The 21,018-nt window shown below is 54.9% G+C and overlaps 2 protein-coding genes across 3 annotated transcripts; one reads left to right on the top strand and one right to left on the bottom strand.

Annotated features, from left to right (window-relative positions):
• Positions 1-278: 278 nt before the first annotated feature.
• VGF (VGF nerve growth factor inducible) lies at positions 279-8,058 on the top strand. 2 transcript variants are annotated; one of them, XM_040456037.1, is made up of 3 exons: positions 279-360; positions 4,947-5,166; positions 5,674-8,058. In XM_040456037.1, the coding sequence occupies exon 3, from the start codon at positions 5,694-5,696 to the stop codon at positions 7,548-7,550; it is 1,857 nt and encodes a 618-aa protein (XP_040311971.1). In that variant the 5' UTR covers positions 279-360; positions 4,947-5,166; positions 5,674-5,693; the 3' UTR covers positions 7,551-8,058. The 2 variants fall into 2 exon arrangements, with proteins under 2 accessions (XP_040311971.1, XP_040311972.1); XM_040456038.1 differs by lacking the exons at positions 279-360; positions 4,947-5,166 and adding an exon at positions 5,413-5,545.
• Positions 8,059-9,160: 1,102 nt separating this feature from the next.
• Positions 9,161-15,411, bottom strand: AP1S1 (adaptor related protein complex 1 subunit sigma 1). The gene is made up of 5 exons (XM_040456034.1): positions 15,290-15,411; positions 13,275-13,453; positions 12,529-12,637; positions 11,219-11,356; positions 9,161-9,933 (listed from the first exon to the last, which is right to left on the bottom strand). Exons 1-5 carry the CDS (start codon positions 15,290-15,292, stop codon positions 9,886-9,888), a joined length of 477 nt encoding a protein of 158 aa, XP_040311968.1. The 5' UTR covers positions 15,293-15,411; the 3' UTR covers positions 9,161-9,885.
• Positions 15,412-21,018: the final 5,607 nt, after the last annotated feature.

Raw genomic sequence — 21,018 nt, 5'->3', positions numbered from 1 at the left:
CGGTTGCTCAGAAGCGAGGCGGGCAGCTGCGCGGCGCCCTGACAAGCCTGGGTCTCGCTTTCCCCTGGGCCTGGGAGTCCGCTGCTATCCAAATTCTATGGGCTTTTCTCCCAAGTTCCCCTTGGCATCCAGGACCGGCCTCCCTCAGCCCCACCATCCAGGCGTCTAACTCCCAGCTCTCTGGGCCAGCGCGCTGGCTTTCCGGATTCCTGGGTGGGCAACGCGCGGAAGGGGGAGGAGGTGGAGGGAGCTTGGGCACCGCCCCCCCGGGAGCCGAGCTCCAGAGCGCCGGAGACTGCGACTCCGAAAAGTAACGCGAGGGGGCGCCAGGACGTGTGGACGCAGGCGAGGCAGCGCAAGGTGGTTTCCGTCCGTGTGAGTGTGTCCATGGGAGTCTTTGTGTGTCTGCGTTTCTGTACATGTGTGTACAAGTCAGAGGGTGTCCGGGTGGGATGTATTCGGGACAACGTGCCTGGTGTACCCCAGAATCAGGTACTCCAAGTGGCTTTTGGATGAGGAGGATGCTTGATATGTTACTATGTATGTGTGGATGGGGAGGTAGGCAACTGTGTATCGTGGTGTGTGCAAGGCATAGCCTGCGAGTCCCTGAAGCCGCATCTTGGATTTGTGAAGTCACATTCCCTCAGGGTTTTTGCCCCCTCCCACCATCCCATGTAAAAGAAACGAGGGCTCTCAACGCAAATCTCCATTACCCTGGTCACATCTTAGCATGTGTCTGAGTGACACTGCCGAGGCTAGGTGTGATACTGTGTTTGTGTAAGTGGGTGTGTCTCAGAATATCAGTGTCACTCTGAATAATAGTATGTTTGTATGTGACCGGTGGGTGTTGGAGGAGGCTGGTTCAGGATTATGAAAGTAATGTGCTTTCTCTGATTAGTTTGTGGATATCATCTTTATGGTGTGTGTGTTTTCCCTTCTCAGTCTCTCCAGAAGCTGTCTCTCTTTGTGTCTCCCCTCATCTCTGTCTCTTTCTCTCTCTCTCTCTCATTCTCTTGGTGACTCATCTCTGCGGCTTTGCCCTCCCCCGGCTTGCTGGGTCTCCCATCCCCCACTCAGGAGTGGGTAGGGGTATGAGGGAATGGGACCCCGGAACTGAAAATCAGGGTGAGCACCCCCTTCCTATCACTCATCATCCCCAGTCCCACCAGTGGCCCTCAGCCCCCTCTCAGTCCCCTCCCCAGGACTCCCCACCCTACACCCTACTGAACTGGGGTGGGCAGGGGATAGGGCAATGATGTTTTCTAATGGGGCCATTTTCAGGGGGACTTCCTGTGCCTTCTTTCAGTTCTAAGTGGAGACCCCTTCCCCTCTCATAAAGTGCCCCCTCCCTGCCTGTCCCCCCATCGCTGACGCAATGAAAGGCTGCAGAGGTGAGTCACCAGTTGGGGGGAAGGGAAAGATGGGGGGACGGTGAGCTGCAGGGTCCCCAAGCCCCTGGCCTGTTTTTCTCTTCCAAAGCTTCTCAGGGAAAAGACAGAGTGCTCTGTCCCCCCTCTCCTGGCTTTCCAAATCTTCAGCTTGGATCACTACTCCACCGGATCCCAGCTTCTCCTGCTGCCCTCTTGGAGAGTATGAGAGATTCAGAAACAAAGACAGAGATAGATTTATACAAATAACTCAGAGCAAGCACCAGGCATACCCTCCAGGGTCCCATCTCAGCAATGCCTTTTCCAGCTCTGTCTCTCCATGTTCTTTCTTTCCTGCCACCTCCCTCCTCTACCGATTCCAGGATTCTGTCCCCAGTCCAGCTTTTTTCCAGAAGCCCCTAGAGGCAGCAGGATATGAAGGGCGCATCACATCTCTGAGAGGTGGGGTGTGTGTGAACGCGCAGACCCAGGTAGGGAACTGAGACGAAGAGAGGCGGAAACAGACCCAGAGATTCAGAGTCTGTGCAGGCATGATCCAGGTTGTGGAATGACCAAGCCTATCACCCTGGGTGCCTGGCTTCCACCTTGCTGTCCCCTACTCCACCCCATGCTGACTGAAATTCTTGGGATGTCAGTGTCTGAGAAGCCCTCCTGAGCTTCTGGGCTGAGTGAAGGAAGGAAGGAAGGGGTGAAGAGTTGGGGAAGAATGGAGGAATGATCTGAAAATGGGGGGCAAGGACCCAAACTTGGGGGCTGCAGAGGAGTGGCTTTACTTTACAGAAATCTAGACATGGTGGATGTGGGGGAGGGGCGAGCAAGATCAAAGACAGAAACATCCACATAACTTCTAACATATATCAGAAGGTATGGAAGGACCCAGGGAAATGCACAAAGACACATGCGTACACACACACACACACACACACACACACACACACACACACACACTATTGACACATCAAGCCAGGCTCACTTTTCAGACACCAGCAGATGCCCAGACTGGATGCACTCAAAGTCTCCCAACCACGCAAGTATATGGACACTCAGAAGGATCAGAACCCCTGCACACTCATACTTCTACAAAGACATCTGGACACAGGCAAAACACATGGCCACACAGATTGGGAGAGATTTCATATTTAAATTGGAACACTACCATGCCCATCCACTCTATCTGATTAAATACACAACTGGTCTTCCAATTCCCTTTCTCCCCACCCGTTTATGTTTCATCAATCTCTACACACACACAAACACACATGCACATATATGTACATGCACACAGAGGTGCATGGGGACGTACACAAGCCCCCAGGAACACAAACTGTTTCTCTAGGTGCCTGTCTCCCCTCATCTCACACTTAGTTGTTAGCCCCATCAGCTCTCAGTCTGGGGCCCCCCCGGGGGGGGGGGGGGCCGCCCCCCTTCTCTGTTGGATGGTTTCCCCTCCCCCCTCCAGATGTCAGAGCCATTTCACTGATTCATCCTCCTCGGGAAGGTAACGTGACCCCCTCCCCATTCCACTGCTCTCAGTAACCAGGCTGGGAAGATAAAGGAGAGAAGAGGAGGAGAAAGGAATGAGGGGAGCTCACAGGGTTAGGGAGTGGTCCTAGACAGTTGTGTGTGTTGGGGGATGGGGGTTAATCACAGCCTTGGGGTCTGCTGCCCCCTCCTCTCTCTGCTTTCTTTGGCATCTCTACAGTCACCTTGGTTCTCAGGGCTTTTTTTTCCCCCCTCTCCTTTAGCCTGTTCCTTCTACCTGTTCCAGATTCCTTCCTCCCTCCCTCCCTCTCCTGCTCCCATCTCTTCTCTCTTGCCTCTCTCTCTGCTCCTCCCCACCTCTTTCCCTGCAGAGCTGATGGGCTTTCTTCTGGGAAAGTCGAGCCACTGATGGAACCGAGAAGTCACTGCTGGCTATAGAGGGAAAGCACGTGAGTGTGTGTGTGTGTGTGTGTGTGTGTGTGTGTGTGTGTGTGTGTGTGAAAGAGAGAGAGAGAGAGAAAGAGAGAGAGACAGAGAGAGAGAGAGAGAGAGAGGGAGAAGGAGGGTCAGTGCTAGGAAGAGATGAGGAGGGGGTTGAGGACTGGCTCAGAAAGAGTCTCTGAGCCCTGACAGACTGCCCTGATCTCGGTTTCCAGAGTCTTAGGGCGCGGGTGTCCTGCGTGTGCCCATAGGCACCCCTGTGTCCGCAGTTCTTGTGTGTCTGGCATGTGTCATTGTCACTCCCCCCTTTCCCTGCCCACGCCCCCGCACAGCTTTCTGCCTGCACCGCAGCCCCCTTCAACCTCCCTCCTCCCCTTCATTCCTGCAGTGGCTGCTCCCCTTGCCTTCCTCTCTTCTCCCCTACCCCCTCCCCATTTCCGTCCTCCCCCCCCCACCCCCGCCCACGGCTGGTCTCCCTTCACTGGACCCGGCTCGCTGATGGATTCTCTTTGCGCAATCTGTGCGTCATCGCCCCCCCCTCCAACCTCTAGTTGTCCAAGCCCCCAACCCCAACCCTTCTGGCGAGGGGTCTGGTGGTAGAGAGGGGCTGTCTCTGACGTTGCACACCCACCCCCACCCCACCGCGTTCAAACCTTCCCCTTAAGCGGTGGAGAGAGCTGGAGTTGAGTCACCCCCCCCAACCTGCGCAACCCCCTCCCCACCTGGTCTGCTCTCGCCCTCCAAATGTCCTTTGGGGGGGAAGCAGAGGGAGGGAAAGAAGCAGGAGGAAGGTGGGGAGAAGTGGGCTGACAAGGGGCAAGCGGGGGCGCCAACATACGCTACAGAGTGGGATGGACAGAAGGACAGACACACCTTTTTCTCCAAACACGCACCGACTGTGAACAGACAAGACAGAGGCACACACATCCTCAAGCTTTCCCCTTTCTTCTGACTCGGACCCTTTCCAACGGGATTACCAAAACCGCAAGATCCACCCATCTGCCCCGGCCCAGGACTGGCACCCCGCACCGTAGATCCGCGAACAGCGCCCGCAGGCGCGCAGATCCGTCCCTCCTCTCTCGGGTTCACGCCGTCCTTGGGTGTGTTCCCTATGGACCGTGCGTGCGGTCGGGGGATGGGGAGTCCAGCCCCTTCCTCGGCTTTGGAATCTTTATCCTCCCCCTCCCCAGTATGGATCTCCTACTGATACCCAGTCAGACTCCGGGAGTGCCCCCATCCTATTCGGCTCAGCGACGCGGGCTGCCGCAGCTGCAAGTTGCTCTGTAACCCACCCTCCCGCTTTGCAGCGTCTCCGCATCCACCCTTCCATTCATTCTCCCATTCATTCATTCATCCTTTTCTCCTCGTCCCTCCTTCATTCATTCATAGCCCCCTGCCCCGCCCGCCTCGGCGATTTCATTCATTCATTCATTCATTCATTTCCCTGGTGCTAGGCTAACGCACGCCCCTCTAGCCGAGGCTCCCAGTGCGCAGGCGCAGGCCGGGAGAAGCCCACATCCTCCAATCACTGGGCAGCCCCCCGCTTCGAGGCACCCGCCCGCTTCCCCATGAATGAACATTGACGTCAATGGGGCGGGGCCAGCCCACGTGACCCTGCGCTCTCCCCTTTATAAGGCGGCAGCGGCGCGGGCGCTGTCCAGCGTGCTGAAGCCGGAGCGAGCGAGTCGCCCAGAGCCGCGCGGACCCAGCTGAGCCCAACCCACTGGACGCCAGAACTCGACCGTCGCTCCTATCCCAGCCACTGCTCGGAGCCGAGGCGGACGCGTCCCGATCTTTCCCTGTCCCCACCCCGCCCCGACCCTCCTCTCCACCTCCCGCATCGTGACACCAGCTGGTAAATACTCCGCTGTCCATCCCTCAAACCCTCAGCAGCCGTGGGCGTGAGGGAGGGTTTCTCTCTCCTCCCGGATGGGGGTGTTAAAAACACAGCGGGGAGACCCCGGTAAGGGTCCCTGATAAGTGGGGGAGTCGCCGCTTTTCTCTTGCTGCTGAAGTCGCCCACGCACCATCCGGGGAGTCCTGTGGGGAGGGAGCAGAGATTTTTTTCCACCTTATCTTAGCTGCTTAGTACGTGGGCGCTGGCAGTGAGATGGCTTAGGCAAGGGGGCGAAGAGGCATTGGGGGAGCGAGGGTTGCGGGCGTTTTCCCATTTACACGACTCCAGAGATCGGCACAACATCTTCCTCCTTTGCTTCTAAACGTCCCTCCTCTGGGTAAGGTTAGGGGGATGAGGGAAGCCCTGGCTTTCCTGATTAAAGGTGGGGGAAGGGGATATAGAATCAGAGAGCGGAAAATTCTTACAGAAACCCTCTCTTTCTTTGGTCCCTTCTATTTTTCACAGTCTCCGGCAGTCCTTTGGTCATGAAATCGCTCAGGTTGCAGGCTTCCACCCTCGTCTGCTTCCTTCTACTGATCAAGGGGTTGGGAGCAGCGCCCCCGGGGCACCCTGAGGCGCAGCCACCTCCCCTCAGCTCTGAACATAAAGAGCCGGTAGCTGGGGACGCAGCACCCGGGCCGAACGATGTTAGCGCCCCAGAGGTCCGAGCCGCTCGAAATTCTGAGCCGCAGGACGAGGGAGAGCTTTTCCAGGGCGTGGATCCCCGGGCGCTGGCCGCGGTGCTGCTTCAGGCACTTGACCGCCCGGCCTCGCCCCCGGCTCCCGGCGGCTCCCAGCAGGGGCCAAAGGAAGAAGCAGCAGAAGCTCTGCTGACCGAGACCGTGCGCAGCCAGACCCACAGCCTGCCGGCGCCGGAGACCCAGGCACCTGCGGCCCCGCCTCGCCCTCAGACTCAGGAGAATGGTCCCGAGGCTGGAGACCCCTCCGAGGAGCTCGAGGCGCTAGCTTCTCTGCTCCAGGAACTGCGAGATTTCAGTCCGAGCAGCGCCAAGCGCCAGCAAGAGACAGCGGCAGCAGAAACGGAAACTCGCACGCACACTCTGACCCGAGTCAACCTGGAGAGCCCCGGGCCGGAGCGCGTGTGGCGCGCTTCCTGGGGAGAGTTCCAGGCGCGCGTTCCGGAGCGCGCGCCCCTGCCACCCCCCGCTCCCCCGCAATTCCAGGCGCGTATGCCCGAGAGCGGGTCCCTTCCTGAAGCCCACCAGTTCGGGGAAGGGGTATCCTCCCCCAAAACACATCTAGGTGAGGCATTGGCACCCCTATCCAAGGCGTACCAAAGCCTGGGCGCCCCTTTCCCCAAGGCGCGCCGTCCGGAGAGCTCACTCCTGGGCGGCTCTGAGGCTGGGGAGCGCCTTCTACAGCAAGGGCTGGCGCAGGTAGAAGCCGGGCGGCGACAGGCGGAGGCCACACGGCAGGCCGCGGCGCAGGAAGAGCGGCTGGCAGACCTCGCCTCGGACCTGCTGCTCCAATATTTGCTGCAGGGCGGGGCCCGGCAGCGCGGCCTTGGGGGTCGGGGGCTGCAGGAGAAGGAGGAGGAGCGAGAGAGCGTGAGGGAGGATGCGGAGGCGGAGCAGGAGAGACGCGGCGGGGCGGAGAGGGTGGGGGAAGAGGATGAGGAGGCGGCGGAGGCGGAGGCAGAGGCGGAGGAGGCGGAGAGGGCGCGGCAGAACGCGCTGCTGTTCGCAGAGGAGGAGGAGGACGGAGAAGCCGGAGCCGAGGACAAGCGCTCCCAGGAAGAGATGCCCGGCCACCGTCGGAAGGAGGCTGAGGGGGCAGAGGAGGGCGGGGAGGAGGAGGACGACGACGAAGAGATGGACCCTCAGACGATCGACAGCCTTATTGAGCTGTCCACCAAACTCCATCTGCCAGCAGACGACGTGGTCAGCATCATCGAAGAGGTGGAGGAGAAGCGGAAGCGGAAGAAGAACGCCCCTCCCGAGCCCGTGCCGCACCCCCGGGTCGCCCCCGCCCCCACCCACGTCCGTTCCCCGCAGCCCCCGCCTCCCGCCCCCGCCCCCGCCCGAGAGGAGCTGCCCGACTGGAACGAGGTGCTCCCGCCTTGGGATCGCGAGGAGGACGAGTTGTTTCCCCCGGGGCCCTACCACCCTTTTCCCAACTACATCCGGCCGCGGACACTGCAGCCACCCGCTGCCTCGCGCCGCCGCCACTACCACCACGCCCTGCCGCCTTCGCATCACTATCCCGGCCGGGAGGCCCAGGCGCGACGCGCGCAGGAGGAGGCGGAGGCGGAGGAGCGCCGGATGCAGGAGCAGGAGGAGCTGGAGAATTACATCGAGCACGTGCTGCTCCGGCGCCCGTGACCTGCCCCGGTCCCGCCCCCGCGCGCCGGACACGCGCGCGCTGCCACCCCCCCTCCGTGTTGCTCCTCTCCCCTTCTAGGTGTTTGCATGCACCCCAGCCCCATCCCTGGCCGCCGCCTGGCCCCGCCCCTACCCCCGGCTCGCCCCGCCCCAGGGCTGCGCCGGGACCTGTCAGCTTCCCGGATTCGAAGCCCGAACTCCCCAAATTCATTCAAGGGGGCTCCCGGGGCCATCCCAGGCGGGCGGGTGGTTTGTGCGAATTCCCTCTCCTACCACGGCCTCTGGTCCCCACTAGTCCCTCTCGGGACGTCCCCGTCCAAAACCGGAAAAAGCTATTCCAGTTAATTGTGTGAAGAAGTGTCTGTCTCCTGCCCTTTGGGCCTCCCAGGAGCCTCTCCACCCTCTCCAGTTCGGTGTGAACTTACCTATTCTTTCCCTTCTCTGTTGTAAATACCCCTCACGGAGGAAATAGTTTTGCTAAGAAATAAAAGTGACTATTTTATTAGGACTTTGTTCTCCCTTATTCACCCGTCCCCTTGGGCCTCCGTGGTCCTCCCCAAGGGGCGGTGAGGGAAGCGCCAGCCACAACACCCTGTTCAAAGTGAGGGTAGTGGAACCACTTTCAACCATATTCAAGAGTAGAATATGGCCCACATCTACTAAGAAAGCCTAAATTCCACTTCCAGCTTAGGGGTGGTGGCGGGGGGGGGGGGTAAAGTCATTGGTCCCCAGGGTGGGGCAGCTCCAGGCCACTTTGAAGGCTCTTCTGTCCATGTCCTCTGGCCTCTTAGGCAGTACTGGTGGCTCCCCACAGTCCCTGTTCCACCTACTCGCCTCCCTTAACTGCCCCCTAAATTCCCTGGTCCTACATACTTCGCAACAAACAGGGAAGAAGGGCCTCCAGCTATAGAAAACACCTTGCTTTTAGACATTTCTCAACCCTTTGCAAAGCACACAGGGTTGGATATACTGTTGAACTCCTGACTCCTCTCTCCAAATAGAACTAAACCAGCTGAGGGGCGCCTGGGTGGCTCAGTTAAGTGTCTAACTCTGGACTTTGGCTCAGGTCACGATCTCATGGACGGTGAGATGGAGCCCCGAATCGAGCTCTGCGCTGACAGCACTTAGCCTGTTTGGGATTCTCTCTGACCCCCCTCTCTCTGCCCCTCGCTCCAGCATTCTCTCTCTCAAAAGAAATAAAAACAGAAACAAAAAACAGCCGAATGAAATGTTCCACAAAGAAACCTCAGAGGTGTGAAACTATGTCCCCAGGAATGGCTCCTACCTGGCCAAAGGCAGCTCCAGAGCCGGAGACACCGTGTTCAGAAAGGCACTGAGCTCACAAACCCATTTGGAATAGGGGTACCAGATAAAGTACAGGACACCCGGTTAAAATTTCATTTTGAATAAACAGCGGATGTGTTTGCATAGGACACATAAACTAAAAATATGATCACTCAAATTGAACTGGGTGTCCTGTATTTTTTTCTTCCTCTCTCTCTCTAACTCTGGCAAACCTAGTTCCAGGGAGGTGAAGAGGCAGTGTTCCCATCCCCTCCTGACTGATCCCAGAAACTTTTCCTTCTTTCACAGAGCCTAAGCAGGCAAAGTCCAGAAATGCTTTTCCTTTTATTTCAGAGGAAAGGAAATAAAGTCAGCCACTTCCCACACCCCACCTCTTAGCTCCTGCCTCACCCAGAACACGGAGTGAGGGACGGACAGTCTCCCATAAAGCCTGCCCTTCCCCCAAAGCTCACTTCCCTCAAAGTGGCAAGGTTAGAAAAAAATTAACCACGCTGTCCCTCCCCTGGCACTGGACAGAGTCCCCACTGCAGCCAAGGAGGAGGGAGGAGGAGGGCAGATGAGGGGAAAGGACTTCCCTCTCAAATACACAGGACCCCCCTCCCCGCCCCTGCCCCAGGCAGAGAAGATGCCCTGGCTGACTATGGGGCAGGGTGGAGGTAGGTTTTGGGGCAGGGAGTAGAGAAGAACCCTGAAAACCTTTTCCCTTTAACCTGACATATTTATATATTTACAGTTATAAGGGAGGGGAGTGAGTTTGGGGTAACATTAGTTCTTCAAAGGCAGGGAATGAAAGCCAAATAGCACCCCCATTTTGGTCACATTTGCCTACCTCCTAAAACCTTCATTGGGGAAAGGGGAAACAGGAGATAGAGGTGGAGGGAGGGAATGTTTGAGGGTCCTGAGCCCACAGCTCACTCTGAAAGAAGGTGAGGCAGCAGAGGAGGGACAGCTGGGTCCCGTCGAGAAAAGGGGGCACTCATGCCCTGCCTCTCCACCAGCTCCCCACATCTCCACGCGGCCCAGGCGGGGGCTACGCCAGACCCATCTCCTCCAGCACACTGCGAGGCGACTCATCCTCCTGAGGCAGAGACAGACAGAGGGTGACGCAGAGACACCAGGAGAGGCGGACAGGGAATGAGGCAGAGGAGGGTGGGCAAGACAACAACATCACGAGTCGGGGAAGCACAGAGAGACACGGGGAGGGGAGAGAGAAGCCAACATGAGCTCAAGGCTGGAACAGCTGGGGACCCTTCCGGGGAGCTCCCCAGTCTCCAGGGACCACCCCCCAGAGGCCAACTGTGGCGAGGAAGGAGGTCCAAGTTGAGTCCACCACCACCCAGAAACTCCCAAACCAGGAGCTTGGTGAGCAGGGGCGCAGTCTCAGTATCTGAGGGGGAAGGGTGTGAAGCTGGGATGGAGGCGGGCAGGGGAGGGAACCTGCTTTCTGAAGGCTGGGGGTGCCAGCTGGCTGGGTTCTTTTATTCAGAGTGGGGGCAGGGAGTAATCAGTTGGCATCAGGTCCCTGAGGGAAGGTGAACCAGACTGCAGAGAAATGAGTCATTAGGGTCTGAGCAGAGCACTAGTAACAGGGGTGGGTGTGTGCCAGGGCGTGTGTGTGTGTGTGTGTGTGTGTGTGTGTGTGTGTGTGTGTGTGTATAAAGGGGAAGTCAGACCAGTGAGGTGGCAAGTTCAATTCTGCTCCTTCTCTTACTGCAGAGATGAGCCCCCATCTTTCCCCCTCCTCAGAGCCAGCTCGGGCCAGCTTGCTTGTCATTGCAGATTCCGGTGACTCATCTCCCTGCACCAAGTCTCAGCGGTGGCACAGCAGAGAGGGGGCAGGCAGTAATGGGGTGAGGGCGGGGGCGTCAGAGAGCAGGAGAACCCCAGCCAGGCACCCTCTACCCCAGCCCCCGAGTCCCCGCCACCCTTCGCTTCTGAGGAGCAGAGGCTTTTGTGTGTGTGTGTGTGTGTGTGTGTGTGTGCATTAAGAAAAAATGGGGAAGGAGAAGACACCAGGGGAGTGAAGAATCATGTGCCCCTTCTCCAATTCCCTGAGCAACCCTAAATGCCTAGAGAAGGATGGGACACGGGAGATTCAGCTAGGATGGGACACCTTGGGTCTTGGGAGAAAGAGGGGGAGCGGGCCCAGCGGGCTGCCTACCACCCATACCTCCCACCCTGAGCAGTCAGCGCTTGAGGGCAAGCTGGCCAACTGGGTGCTGTGGGGGCCAGACGCCACAGGGAGGGGGGGCCCCCTTGGTGGTGGGAAGGGGCAGCCGTGGCTGGCAGGCAAGGCGTCCAGGGCAGGGAGGGCACCCTCCACCACGGTACTCATCTTCCTCCTCGCTGTCCCAGGCCCGTACCTCCTGCAGCAGGTCTGCCTGCTCGATGGCCTTCAGCACACTCTTCTTGGAGGTGTCCTGGACGTCTCCCCCCATCAGAAACTCGTCCAAGATGAAGTAGGCCTTCTCAAAGTTGAAGATGATGTCCAGCTCGCACACCTGGGAGGAGGGGGAGGGAGAAGGCAGGGTTGAGTGTCAAGGTGCGTTCCCACCCCACCTGCACCCCAGCCGCCCACTTCTTTTCTTTCTTTTCCTTTTCTTTTTTAAATGTTTATTTGAGGGGGGGAGAGGCAGAGAGAGAGGGAGAGAATCTCAAGCAGGCTCCACACTCGGTGTGGAGCCCCACGTGGGGCTTGATCTCACAACCAAGAGATCATGACCTGAGCTGAAATCAACAGTCAGGCGCTTAACCCACTGAGCCACACAGGCATCCTGCCCACTTCTTTTCTCATCATGGCTCCACGGTCTTCTCTTTGGGACCACTTCTCCCACCCCGGGCTCTTGCCACGCAGGTCGATGACCTCCCCAACCCATAGGCCTTAGCGTTCAGTTTGACTTTTCCTTCTTGACTGTAGTTCCTGCTGCCTTCCCCTCCAAATCTGTGACATTGTTCCCACCAGAGGCTGGCTAGTCTCTCTTCCTAGACACTATGGAACAGAGGAGGAGACTCTGAATCACAGGTAGAAAGACTTGAGTTCTAAGCAAGGCTCTGCCCCTAGGCAGCTAGATGCACATGTCACTTCATTTCTCTGAGCCTCAATTTTCTCATCTGAAAATGCAGATAACAACACCTACTCGCAGGATAGAATAAGGAGCAGACACGAGAGCCTGAAAGCCCTTTGTAAACCATTAAGTGGAATACAAATTATGGAGTCATTACTATTCTCCATCTAAGATCTGAGCTGTCAATGTCCAGGCTATACCCCAGATCAGTTAATTCAGAACTGCTGAAGGTGGGACCCAGGCATTACTAATCAACAACAACAACAACAACAACAAACCTCTCCAGGAAATTCCAATGCAAAGTCAAGGTCAGGAGCCACTGATAAAATCTGAACTTGGTTTCTGTCCTTATGGGAGAGGTCTGAGCTGAGCTCCACTTGATTAAGTGGCAGATTCTGATCTGCCACCCCCCCCCCACCCCGCCCCGGGCCCAGGGGCCGATTAAGGGATATGGCTAATAGGCTTAAGGTTTAAAATGGGAAATTAATTACTGTTCTCACTGCTCCAATTTCACCTCGCCCAAATCTTCTAGGCAGAGCCTGGAAGGGTCCCAGGGTTTGGTAGAAGAGGGGACTGCTGGGTACGAAAAGGTGGGTGGGGACACTTACGCTGCCGAAGTATTTGTCCAGGAGCTCCACATATCGGTGGATCAGCTCCAGCGTGATGAGCTCATTGTCTTGGCCCTCGATGGCGCAGCAGAAGTAGAGGCTGGCATATCTGTGGACAGGGGCACATGCGGGGTAGCTGGGGGGGGGCTGCTGGGCCTGCTTCTGGATCCAGGCTTTCTGCACTCAAACCTCCCATTTGCCCTCATTTCCAGCTCAGGGTCTATGTCCCTACTGGACACAGGCAGGGTGACCCCAGGGTATGCAAATAGTAACTCACTCTGCCTCGAGGTGGCTCTCACAAGCACAGGCAAAGACAGGCACGCACACTCTTTTCCTCTCGCGCCCTCTGACCTGTTCAGTTTGACTCAGCAAAATCCTGAGTGAACTAATCCACCTGCTCAAAGAAGGAACTGGACAGGGTGTGTGTGTGTATTGGGAAAGGTGGTGCAGGACCTAGGACTGTTGAATGAAGCTGCGAGGGACGTGTGCAATGGACAAGAATAGGGCCTTTCCGACAGAGGTGAAGTAGGTGTCAGGTTGAGCAATACAAGTGGGGAACAAGAAGGTCTTCAAGGGAAGTTCGGAGAGTAAAGGAAGAAGCTGGACTTCATCACTGCCCTCCGGATGCCCTTAGTTTCCAATCCTCCCTGACCCGAAGGGATGCCTTATTTCTCGGCCATCTGAACCCACTGCCAGGCCCCAATCAAGCAGGGTCCAGACCAGTCTGAAAGCTGGTGGTGAGTCACCTCTTATAGACGACTTTGAGATCCCTCCACTCCAGGAAGCTGCACATCTTGGGCTTGCGAGCCAGAACCACCTGCATAAGCTCCCGAACCATTTTCTTTCGCTCCTTGTCTGATGTGGCCAGGTACCATTTTTGTAGCCGCAGCTTCCCCTGCCGGCTGAACAGCAGCATGAATCGCATCTAGGGAGAGGGGGCAGAGCCCAGAGAGGGCCAGAGACCCCAGAGAGGGTCAGAGATTTGGTTCTCTGATTTTGTTTACTCCAGAAACACAGCCGCAAATGCATCCATCACATCCACACAATCTAACTCTTCTCTATTCATGGCCCCGGTTGCTTCGAAAATCAGCCCTTGCCGTCAACTCTGGGTATTCCCGCCAGCAGGTGCCCTTCCTTCTGGAACATGTCAGAGCTTCTGAGTCTGTCATTTGGGCTCAAACCCTGGCTCTACTAGTTGAGTCATTTGCCTTGGGCAATTATTTCATGTCTCTGGCCCTCAGTTTCCTGGTCTGTAAGATGGATGTAATAAAAGTACCTTCCTGTTTGGAGGGATTAAACGAGTTGATATATGCAACTGTGCCTGTCACGTGGTAAGCACTGTAACACATTAAGAGTCAGTATTATTATCCCTTCACCTTCTGTTTCATACTTTTGTCTTCCACAGGTCATTAAAATGCCTAATAGAGTGACAAACAGCCCATAGCTGAAGTCAAAGAGAGGTCTGCTTTCTTCCATGGTCCTTCTGTCCACCACCACGCTGAAATGGGGTATTTTGTCTCTAGAAAAGCTACCTCAATTCTCCACCCCATCCTGGACATACATTCTTGCTGATGTCCCCAGTGCACTGCCTTCAATTGCCAGTCATATGCCCAGGGGCATTGGGACCCCCAAATTCCACCCTCCTCTCTCCTCAGCCATCCAGGCATCTGGCCACTGACAGTCCTCTCTTTTTTTTTCCTTTTAAGGTGACTCCTGTGAGGCACCGACACCTCTCCAGACACCAGGTGACAATTTCCCTTTCAGTTCCTCAGTTAGGACACTGCCATTCAGGGTGGTTCCTGAAGCTTTGTGCAACACAGTGCAGGCTGAGTTGAGCGGGGAGGAGGGCAGAGTCCTCACTACCCTATGCACCCTCAGTTTCCCAGTTCCAGGGGGTCCATCCAGTCTATATATCCTGGAGTTATCGCCTTGTCCCTCCAGTGCTCCTCTCCCTGGGCATTACCAGGGCTGGAATCCGTAGGTGTTTGAAACAATACTACTTTAGGGTTTTGGGCGGTGGGGAAGGGAAAACACTGCTAGCGTGGTGGGAGGGCAGCAGAGGGGCGCAAGGGAGCCCTGCGCGTCTGAGACTGGGGGGCGGGGAAGCGGGAAGCCAGCAGGAAGACGGAAGGCCTGGGCTCCGGAAAGAGAATGGGATGGGGGGCGGAGAGCCAAGAACACGGGAGCCGGGGATCCGAAGCCTGGGTCCGGGAGAGCAAGACCTGGAGCCCACTTGGCTTTCCCACCTCACCCCAGCCTGTAGGCGAGCTGGGAGATAAAGCGAGGCAGGACGTCCACTCCTCGGACCCGGAAACTGTCCCCTCCCACACACGGCTCTCCCCGCGGGCCGCCGCTCCTCTAGGCTGCTCGGGAACAGAGGGTCTTGGTGACCCGCCAACCCCGCCGCCTCCCTCCGCCGGCAGGCCCCCGCGCCCCTCTTCCTCCTGCGACTTTCCTGCGGCAGTGGTCGGGAGGTCCCCTTGGACCGCCACCCGCGACGTCCCCACGATTCGAGACGGTCCCGCCGCCCCTAGTCACCCCCTCTTGCCCCACAAATGCGCCCCTCCCCGCCCCTTCTCCCTAAAGCCATTTCCAGCTGCTCTTCCTTCCGAGGCCGGCTCGCCCACCCGCTCAGGTAAGTGGGGCCTGTGAGGACCGGAGGAAGAGAGGGCGGCCCGCACAGAGGGCGGCCCCCAGGGACCCCCGCAGGTGCAACCCACGCCCCTCGGTTCCCCCTCCCCTCCCTCTCCGCACAGCCTACCATCCTGCAGCCTCCGGCTCGGCGCGTCCCTCTTCGGCCACCGTACACGCCAGCTCCACTCCCTTTCTTATCCTTTCTCCTCCTTCCCTCCCTCTAGCCTGAAGCCCCGCCCCGTCCCGCCCCGGCTCGGAGGCCCTTCGAGTGGCGTACTGCGCAGGCGCCAGCGCCGCGGGGCGCGCGGGCGGGGCTGGAGGCGGAGAAGCGGAAGCCATGGCAACCAGGTCCTCGACTTCGGCTTTGAGTAGCTCTATCGTCATGGTAACAAGGCTTTCTGGTAGGCTGGTTGGGGGATGGGGGGTGGTGGACAATGCGGTCCTCGCGCTTCTGCACCTTGAGGGGGAAAAAGGCGGGAAAAGGGGTGAGAGGCGGAAGGGACGACCATTGGAGTTTGTGAGAAAGCGGGGAGGACTAATGGAGGGCCTGGGGCGATGGAGACGGAGCAGGGTGGGAACTGGATTTGGGGTAGGGGCGATGACTTGGGGAAGGCTAGACAAAGCGCGGTGGTGGGGCTGACATAAGATAAGGATGGAGCCCAAAATAGACATGTACTGAGAACCTGCTAGATGCAGCACTCTCCTCAAGTAAGAAATGCACAGGTAACGAGGGAGACGGGAAATAAGGGAGAAAAGGAGGGGCTGATATTTAAGCGATGCGAAGAAAAGGGAGAGGGGCATGAACGGAGGCCAGAGGAATGTAGAGCATCTTACAAGGTGAGCATGGGTCGAAACTGAAAAGGGACACATGTAGCCTAGACACAAGTTTAAAAATGAGGAGGCTGTGGATTGGGATACGGGCTCTTTGGCTGCCCATGTGCGTGTATCTTTCCTTGCGGTCAAGTAAAGCGGTTCGCACCTAAGAGAAAATCTTAAATTTTGTCATGTGGAAAATGACGTTTTTTAATTTTCGGGTACCACTTGAAACAATTGTTGGGAAGGCCTCGCCTGTCACCATTTTATGTTCTTTTTTTCTTCCTCTTGGATATGGAAGTCATATGCTATTGTGGCAAGACAGGGGGCCTAATGCATCTGGCATATAGTGTGGTCTCTGACCCTTACCGGATGTGCGGCCTCAGTGAGTCATTTCAGCCGAGTTTCCTCATTTGAAAACTGAGGATGGCCGTACCTGCCTTGCAAGATGGTTTTGAGGATGGGCAGAGTATCCAGCATACTGTCAACGCCTGTTGACGGTGGCGCTGGTCATTTTCTCCTATTCTCAACTCTTTTTGGTCTACTCCTTTGTCTTCTTCCTCATTTTCATTCCCCTTTCTCCTCTGCCTTCAGCTTGCCAATGGCCTACATGTTGGCGGAAGTATCTTGATAGTTGTTTTTTTTTTTTTTTTTTTAGGTCAAGTATAAGATCAATAAAGCAAGCTGTTGGAGTTAGGAAGGGTAAATCATTAGGGAGTGAAAAAAAGGAAAGGAAATGTGTAAGAAGGGCAGAAGGCAAAAGGAATGAAAGAAATGTGCTCCTGGTGGGAAGAGGAGAAGGTTGTAGATAAGGAAGTAATGAGCCGTGAGGCAAAGACGTAAAGCAGAGAGCTGAGCAACAGCCTGTGGAAATTTGGAAGCTCTAGAGATGTGAACTCCTACACTCCTTGGAAAGCTGATACTTTCTAGAATTCCTTGTCTCAGCGTGGCATTGCCTCGCTGCAGAAAAGAGAAGATTTGTGAGAGAATTGTTAGAAATATGGGTTTTGCTCATGTAGAGTCCTAGACTTCAAGTGGTTTACATCATTTTGAAGACAGTGGGCTGGATTTCTTCACTGTTAGCAAACGGTGAATGTAGCGAATCTGTGAGTTAGTGGATCCAGTGTGGCTTGTGTCTGCAGAGGAGTTCGGATTTGAGGCCGTGGGCAGTTGGGAGTCACTATGGTTGCCTGAGCTGGTGAATAACTTGGCGATAACACTTTTAAGAAGGTTAATCTTACAGTAATCTGGGGGACAATATGAAAGGATAAATGGAAGGCTGGAAGATCATCTTTGGGAATCCAGGCACAAAGATGAAATGGAGAGTTACAAATTGGAGAGGTGCCTGAAATGGGCCAATCAACTCACGTTGATGACTAATTTGTATTGTCACCCTACAAACCATGCTGACACCTCCCTGAGCCTTCCCTCACCTGGTTGTAGCGGTGGTTCCTGCGGTGGTTGGCAGGGGGGTGGCCTGAAGCCTTTTCATCTCTATGAGTTTATGCTCTGTGTTTCTCCGTCTTGTGATAACCTGTGCACCCACTTTTTGCACATTCTTTAAGTAGTCCATAGTTCCCAGATGATGTTATTTGTAGTCATCATTGTTTTTTCAACAACAACTTCTTCTTCTTCTTCTTCTTCTTCTTCTTCTTTCTTCTTTCTTCTTTCTTCTTTCTTCTTCTTTTTAACTGAGCAATCGGGACCTTACTATATGCTGTTCCTAACAGTTTGGACAATTAGAATATCTTCTGTGGTGGATGTTTGCCCTTCTTTTCACTTCCCAGGCTCCAACCCCATGTCGTAGGGTTTGGGAATCCCACCTTATGAGTCTAGGGTGAGACAGAACAACCTCCCAGTGAAACATTAGAAGTTTCCTGGGGTGTCTGGGTGGTTCAGTCAGTCAAGTGTCCAACTTCAGCTCAGGTCATGATCTCGTGGTTTGTGAGTTCGGGCCCCAAGTTGGGTTCTATGCTGACAGCTCAGAGCCTGGAGCCTGTTTCAGATTCTGTATCTCCCTGCCTCTCTCTGCCCCTCCCCTGCTTGCACTCTGTCTCTCAAAATAAATAAATAAACATTTTTAAAAAGAGAGAAATTTCCTGACTTTCACTTTTGCAGGCTTCTTTGTGCCCACAGCATTGGCATGTCTGCTGGACTCGACCAATCTGTGCATCTGTCCGGACTTTGGTCCAGGAAGGAATGAGGTGATGGAAGGGATATAAGACTCTGGTAGAAGGGCAGAGGGTCAAAACCTAGGGTGCCAGTACAGCGGCACCAATGGCAGTGTCCGGGGCCCAGTGAAGGTTATAGGGCAGAGTCACCAGTGTGATTTGGGGTGCTACCTCTAGTGTGAGACCTTTCTCTGGTTCTCTGGCCCTCCTGGAAATTCCCTGAGCTCCCCAGTTTCCTCTGGTGCTTCCCTTAGCTAGAGTTGGTTTCTGTCCCTGGTAGCTAAGAACCTTGCCTGGTACTCTCGGTAAGCATGCCGTGTTGTCCCTTGGCTGCACGTGTGAGTTGGCCTTGTCTCTTCAGCTGGATTGTCTCCTTCAGAGATGGTATCTTTTTTTTTTTTTATGTTTATTTATTTACTTAGAGAGAGAGAGCATGAGCAGAGGAGGGGCAGAGAGAGAGAGAGGGAGGGAGAGAGAGAGAGAGAGAGAGAGAGAGGGAGAGACAGAGAATCCTAAGCAGGTTCCATGCTGTCAGCACAGAGCCCGATCCAGGATTCAGACCCACAACTGTGAGATCATGACCTGAGGCAGAATTGAGAGTCAGATGCTTAACTGACTGAGCCACCCAGGCGCTCCCTTCAGGGATGGCATCTTATTCATCTTCTGTTTCTTCACAGCGTCAAACATAGTGCTTGTTGACTGGCTTCAATTATGATTGGTATTCATGGTTATCAAATCTAGATATTTAAATCTTCTAATCCAAACTATTCTAAACTCTAATTTTGTGTATGGTGGGTAGCATATTCAACATGTATTATTTCTGCTAAAGGATGAACTGTCTTTTGGTGTTTCTACTGTGCCTGGCACAATGCCTGACATACGGCAGCAGATACCCAACATTAGTAGAATAAGCGTATCCTGGATCCCCCATTTGGAAATCCCAATGTCGTCTCAAAATTCACTTGATAAAACCTTCGCCTTCCCCTGAAACCATCCCATCTTTTGGTTTCCCGCCATGGTCAATGTCACTGCCTTTTGCTAGACTTGCAGACTATGAGCCTGGGACGTGAAGGATAACAAGAAAGCATGGCTGATTCAAGGGACATAGTCCAGACTTGCCTGACTAGATCAGGAGAGGGGGAGACTTGACTGGCTGGGTTATCAGAGGAGGGAGGAGCAGTCTCAAGGTGACTTGGGACTTCCTCCTCAGGTGTGTCCCTTGAACGTGCCTTGCTATTATTTTTCCTTTGTCATTTTGTTCACAGTGTTTTCTCAAATGCCCTACAGTTCTGCCCCACAGACCCAAATCCGTCTTCTCCATCTTGTAAGTTTCCAGCAAACGCCCCACTCCAAGTAAGCCTCACAGTCTGGTGTAGACTCTAGTGATCATTTCGACAGTGTTCCCTTCAGCCCTTTTTGAAGTGACTCACGTAGCATTTCAGCTTTTTAGTGTCTGTTCTCCTTAGGTACTGGATAGTTAGAAAGACCACTTACACTTTGCAAAACGTGCTTCACAGCACCCCTATCAAGTTAAGCTTTTAAATAAATACTTGTTTGATTGAATGGGGTGCAAACTCGGGAAGATTTTGGCAGAAGCCACAGCTGCTTTGCTTCAAGAAGAGCTTTCCACTGGAGTCAAAGCGACACCTGGTGGCTAGGGGATAAAAGGCCATGTGGTGGTAGGACGCCGGTGTGCTGGCTGAAAGGCAGAGGTGTGAGCGCAGGACCCTCTGGTGACTGGCACGTGAGACCCGTGTTCACAAATGCCACAGCCTAAGTACTTTGTTACTGTCACCCCAAAATTTACTTGAGGAACCACCTCAAGGAAAGCGGCTTGGAAAACAGATGGTGTCTCCTTGACAAGTTTCATTCTGATGGAATATTTTTTTTACCATTGAGGGATTTACAGAATGAGTCATACCCTTTGCCCACACGTGGGCAGATAAATAATCCCACTGCGTGAGGCTTATGAGAAATGTAATGATGGCTGGAAGCAGATCTGGTTGGTTTTTCATTTCTAAAGAAATAGAGGAAGAGAGATTTGGAAGGGTAAGGAGGGGGCCCGGGCGGAGCCAAGCAGGACCAGGCAGGCTTTCCACTGTGAGGCTACATCGTCATCTCTGTGCTCAAAATATCCAAGAAAAGCAGAGGGCACCGCTAAATGGGGCACTTCCTGGAGCAAACTCTCTCTGCGGGGGTGAGGCCTTCTGATGAACCCTTTTCTTCTGAGACCTCTCAGCATGTATGGATGGTTTCTGAACTGTCCACTGTCAAATCAGGCTAACTTGTTCTGGTTTTTGAGGCTCTTGTGTTTTCTAAGCAAATCTGTTACAGATAGGTAAATCCTCAACAACTAGCCCAGTGCCTGGAACTGGTCATATTTTCTGGGTGTAAGGAGGACACAAGATCTATCTGAGTCCCTGTATCCCTGAATTCTTGGACCGTTGCCTTCATGACCCCAGCTACCTACTACAAGCTGAAAGGGAGACCGGTGTGAGCGGAAGGGAGTATTCTTGCAGGAAGAGGAATACTTTAGTACCAGCTGAAGTTTTGGCTACAAATCTCAGTGATCTCGTGAACTGGATTAGGCCATGTCTAGTTTGGGTAGCTCTGGTCTGAGCCAGCTAGAAGCAGGTCAAAGTTGCCTCTATGGCCCCTTTTCTCTAGTTCTGTGACCATATCTTGGTCCTACAGGGGTTGCCAGAGATTTGGAAAGGGAAGAGGAAGCACTCACTGAGATTGAGAGCATCTCTCTAAAGCTGAGAGTGGGCTTTAGTGGGCTATGCGTTCTACTCCTTTCTTCTGGGTCTTGCTCTGGTTCCCATTTCCTTCCTTCCTTCCTTCCTTCCTTCCTTCCTTCCTTCCTTCCTTC

This window comes from Herpailurus yagouaroundi, unplaced genomic scaffold (assembly GCF_014898765.1).
Source record: "Herpailurus yagouaroundi ecotype Mexico unplaced genomic scaffold, PumYag 216, whole genome shotgun sequence".
Classification (NCBI taxonomy): domain Eukaryota; kingdom Metazoa; phylum Chordata; class Mammalia; order Carnivora; family Felidae; genus Herpailurus; species Herpailurus yagouaroundi.
The sequence above is the reverse complement of the archived record's forward strand: the minus strand, read 5'-3'. Positions and strand labels throughout refer to the sequence as shown.

What these genes read in the sequence shown, in the direction of transcription:
- VGF (XM_040456037.1), top strand. Translation starts at nt 5,694, where the DNA reads ATGAAATCGCTCAGGTTGCAGGCTTCCACCCTCGTCTGCTTCCTTCTA.
- AP1S1 (XM_040456034.1), bottom strand. An exon ending in TGGACAAATACTTCGGCAGC is followed by an intron (nt 11,357 to 12,528) that starts GTAAGTGTCCCC and finishes CCCTCCTCCCAG; the next exon opens with GTGTGCGAGCTGGACATCAT. An exon ending in AGGCAGACCTGCTGCAGGAG is followed by an intron (nt 9,934 to 11,218) that starts GTACGGGCCTGG and finishes TCTCTGCCTCAG; the next exon opens with GAGGATGAGTCGCCTCGCAG.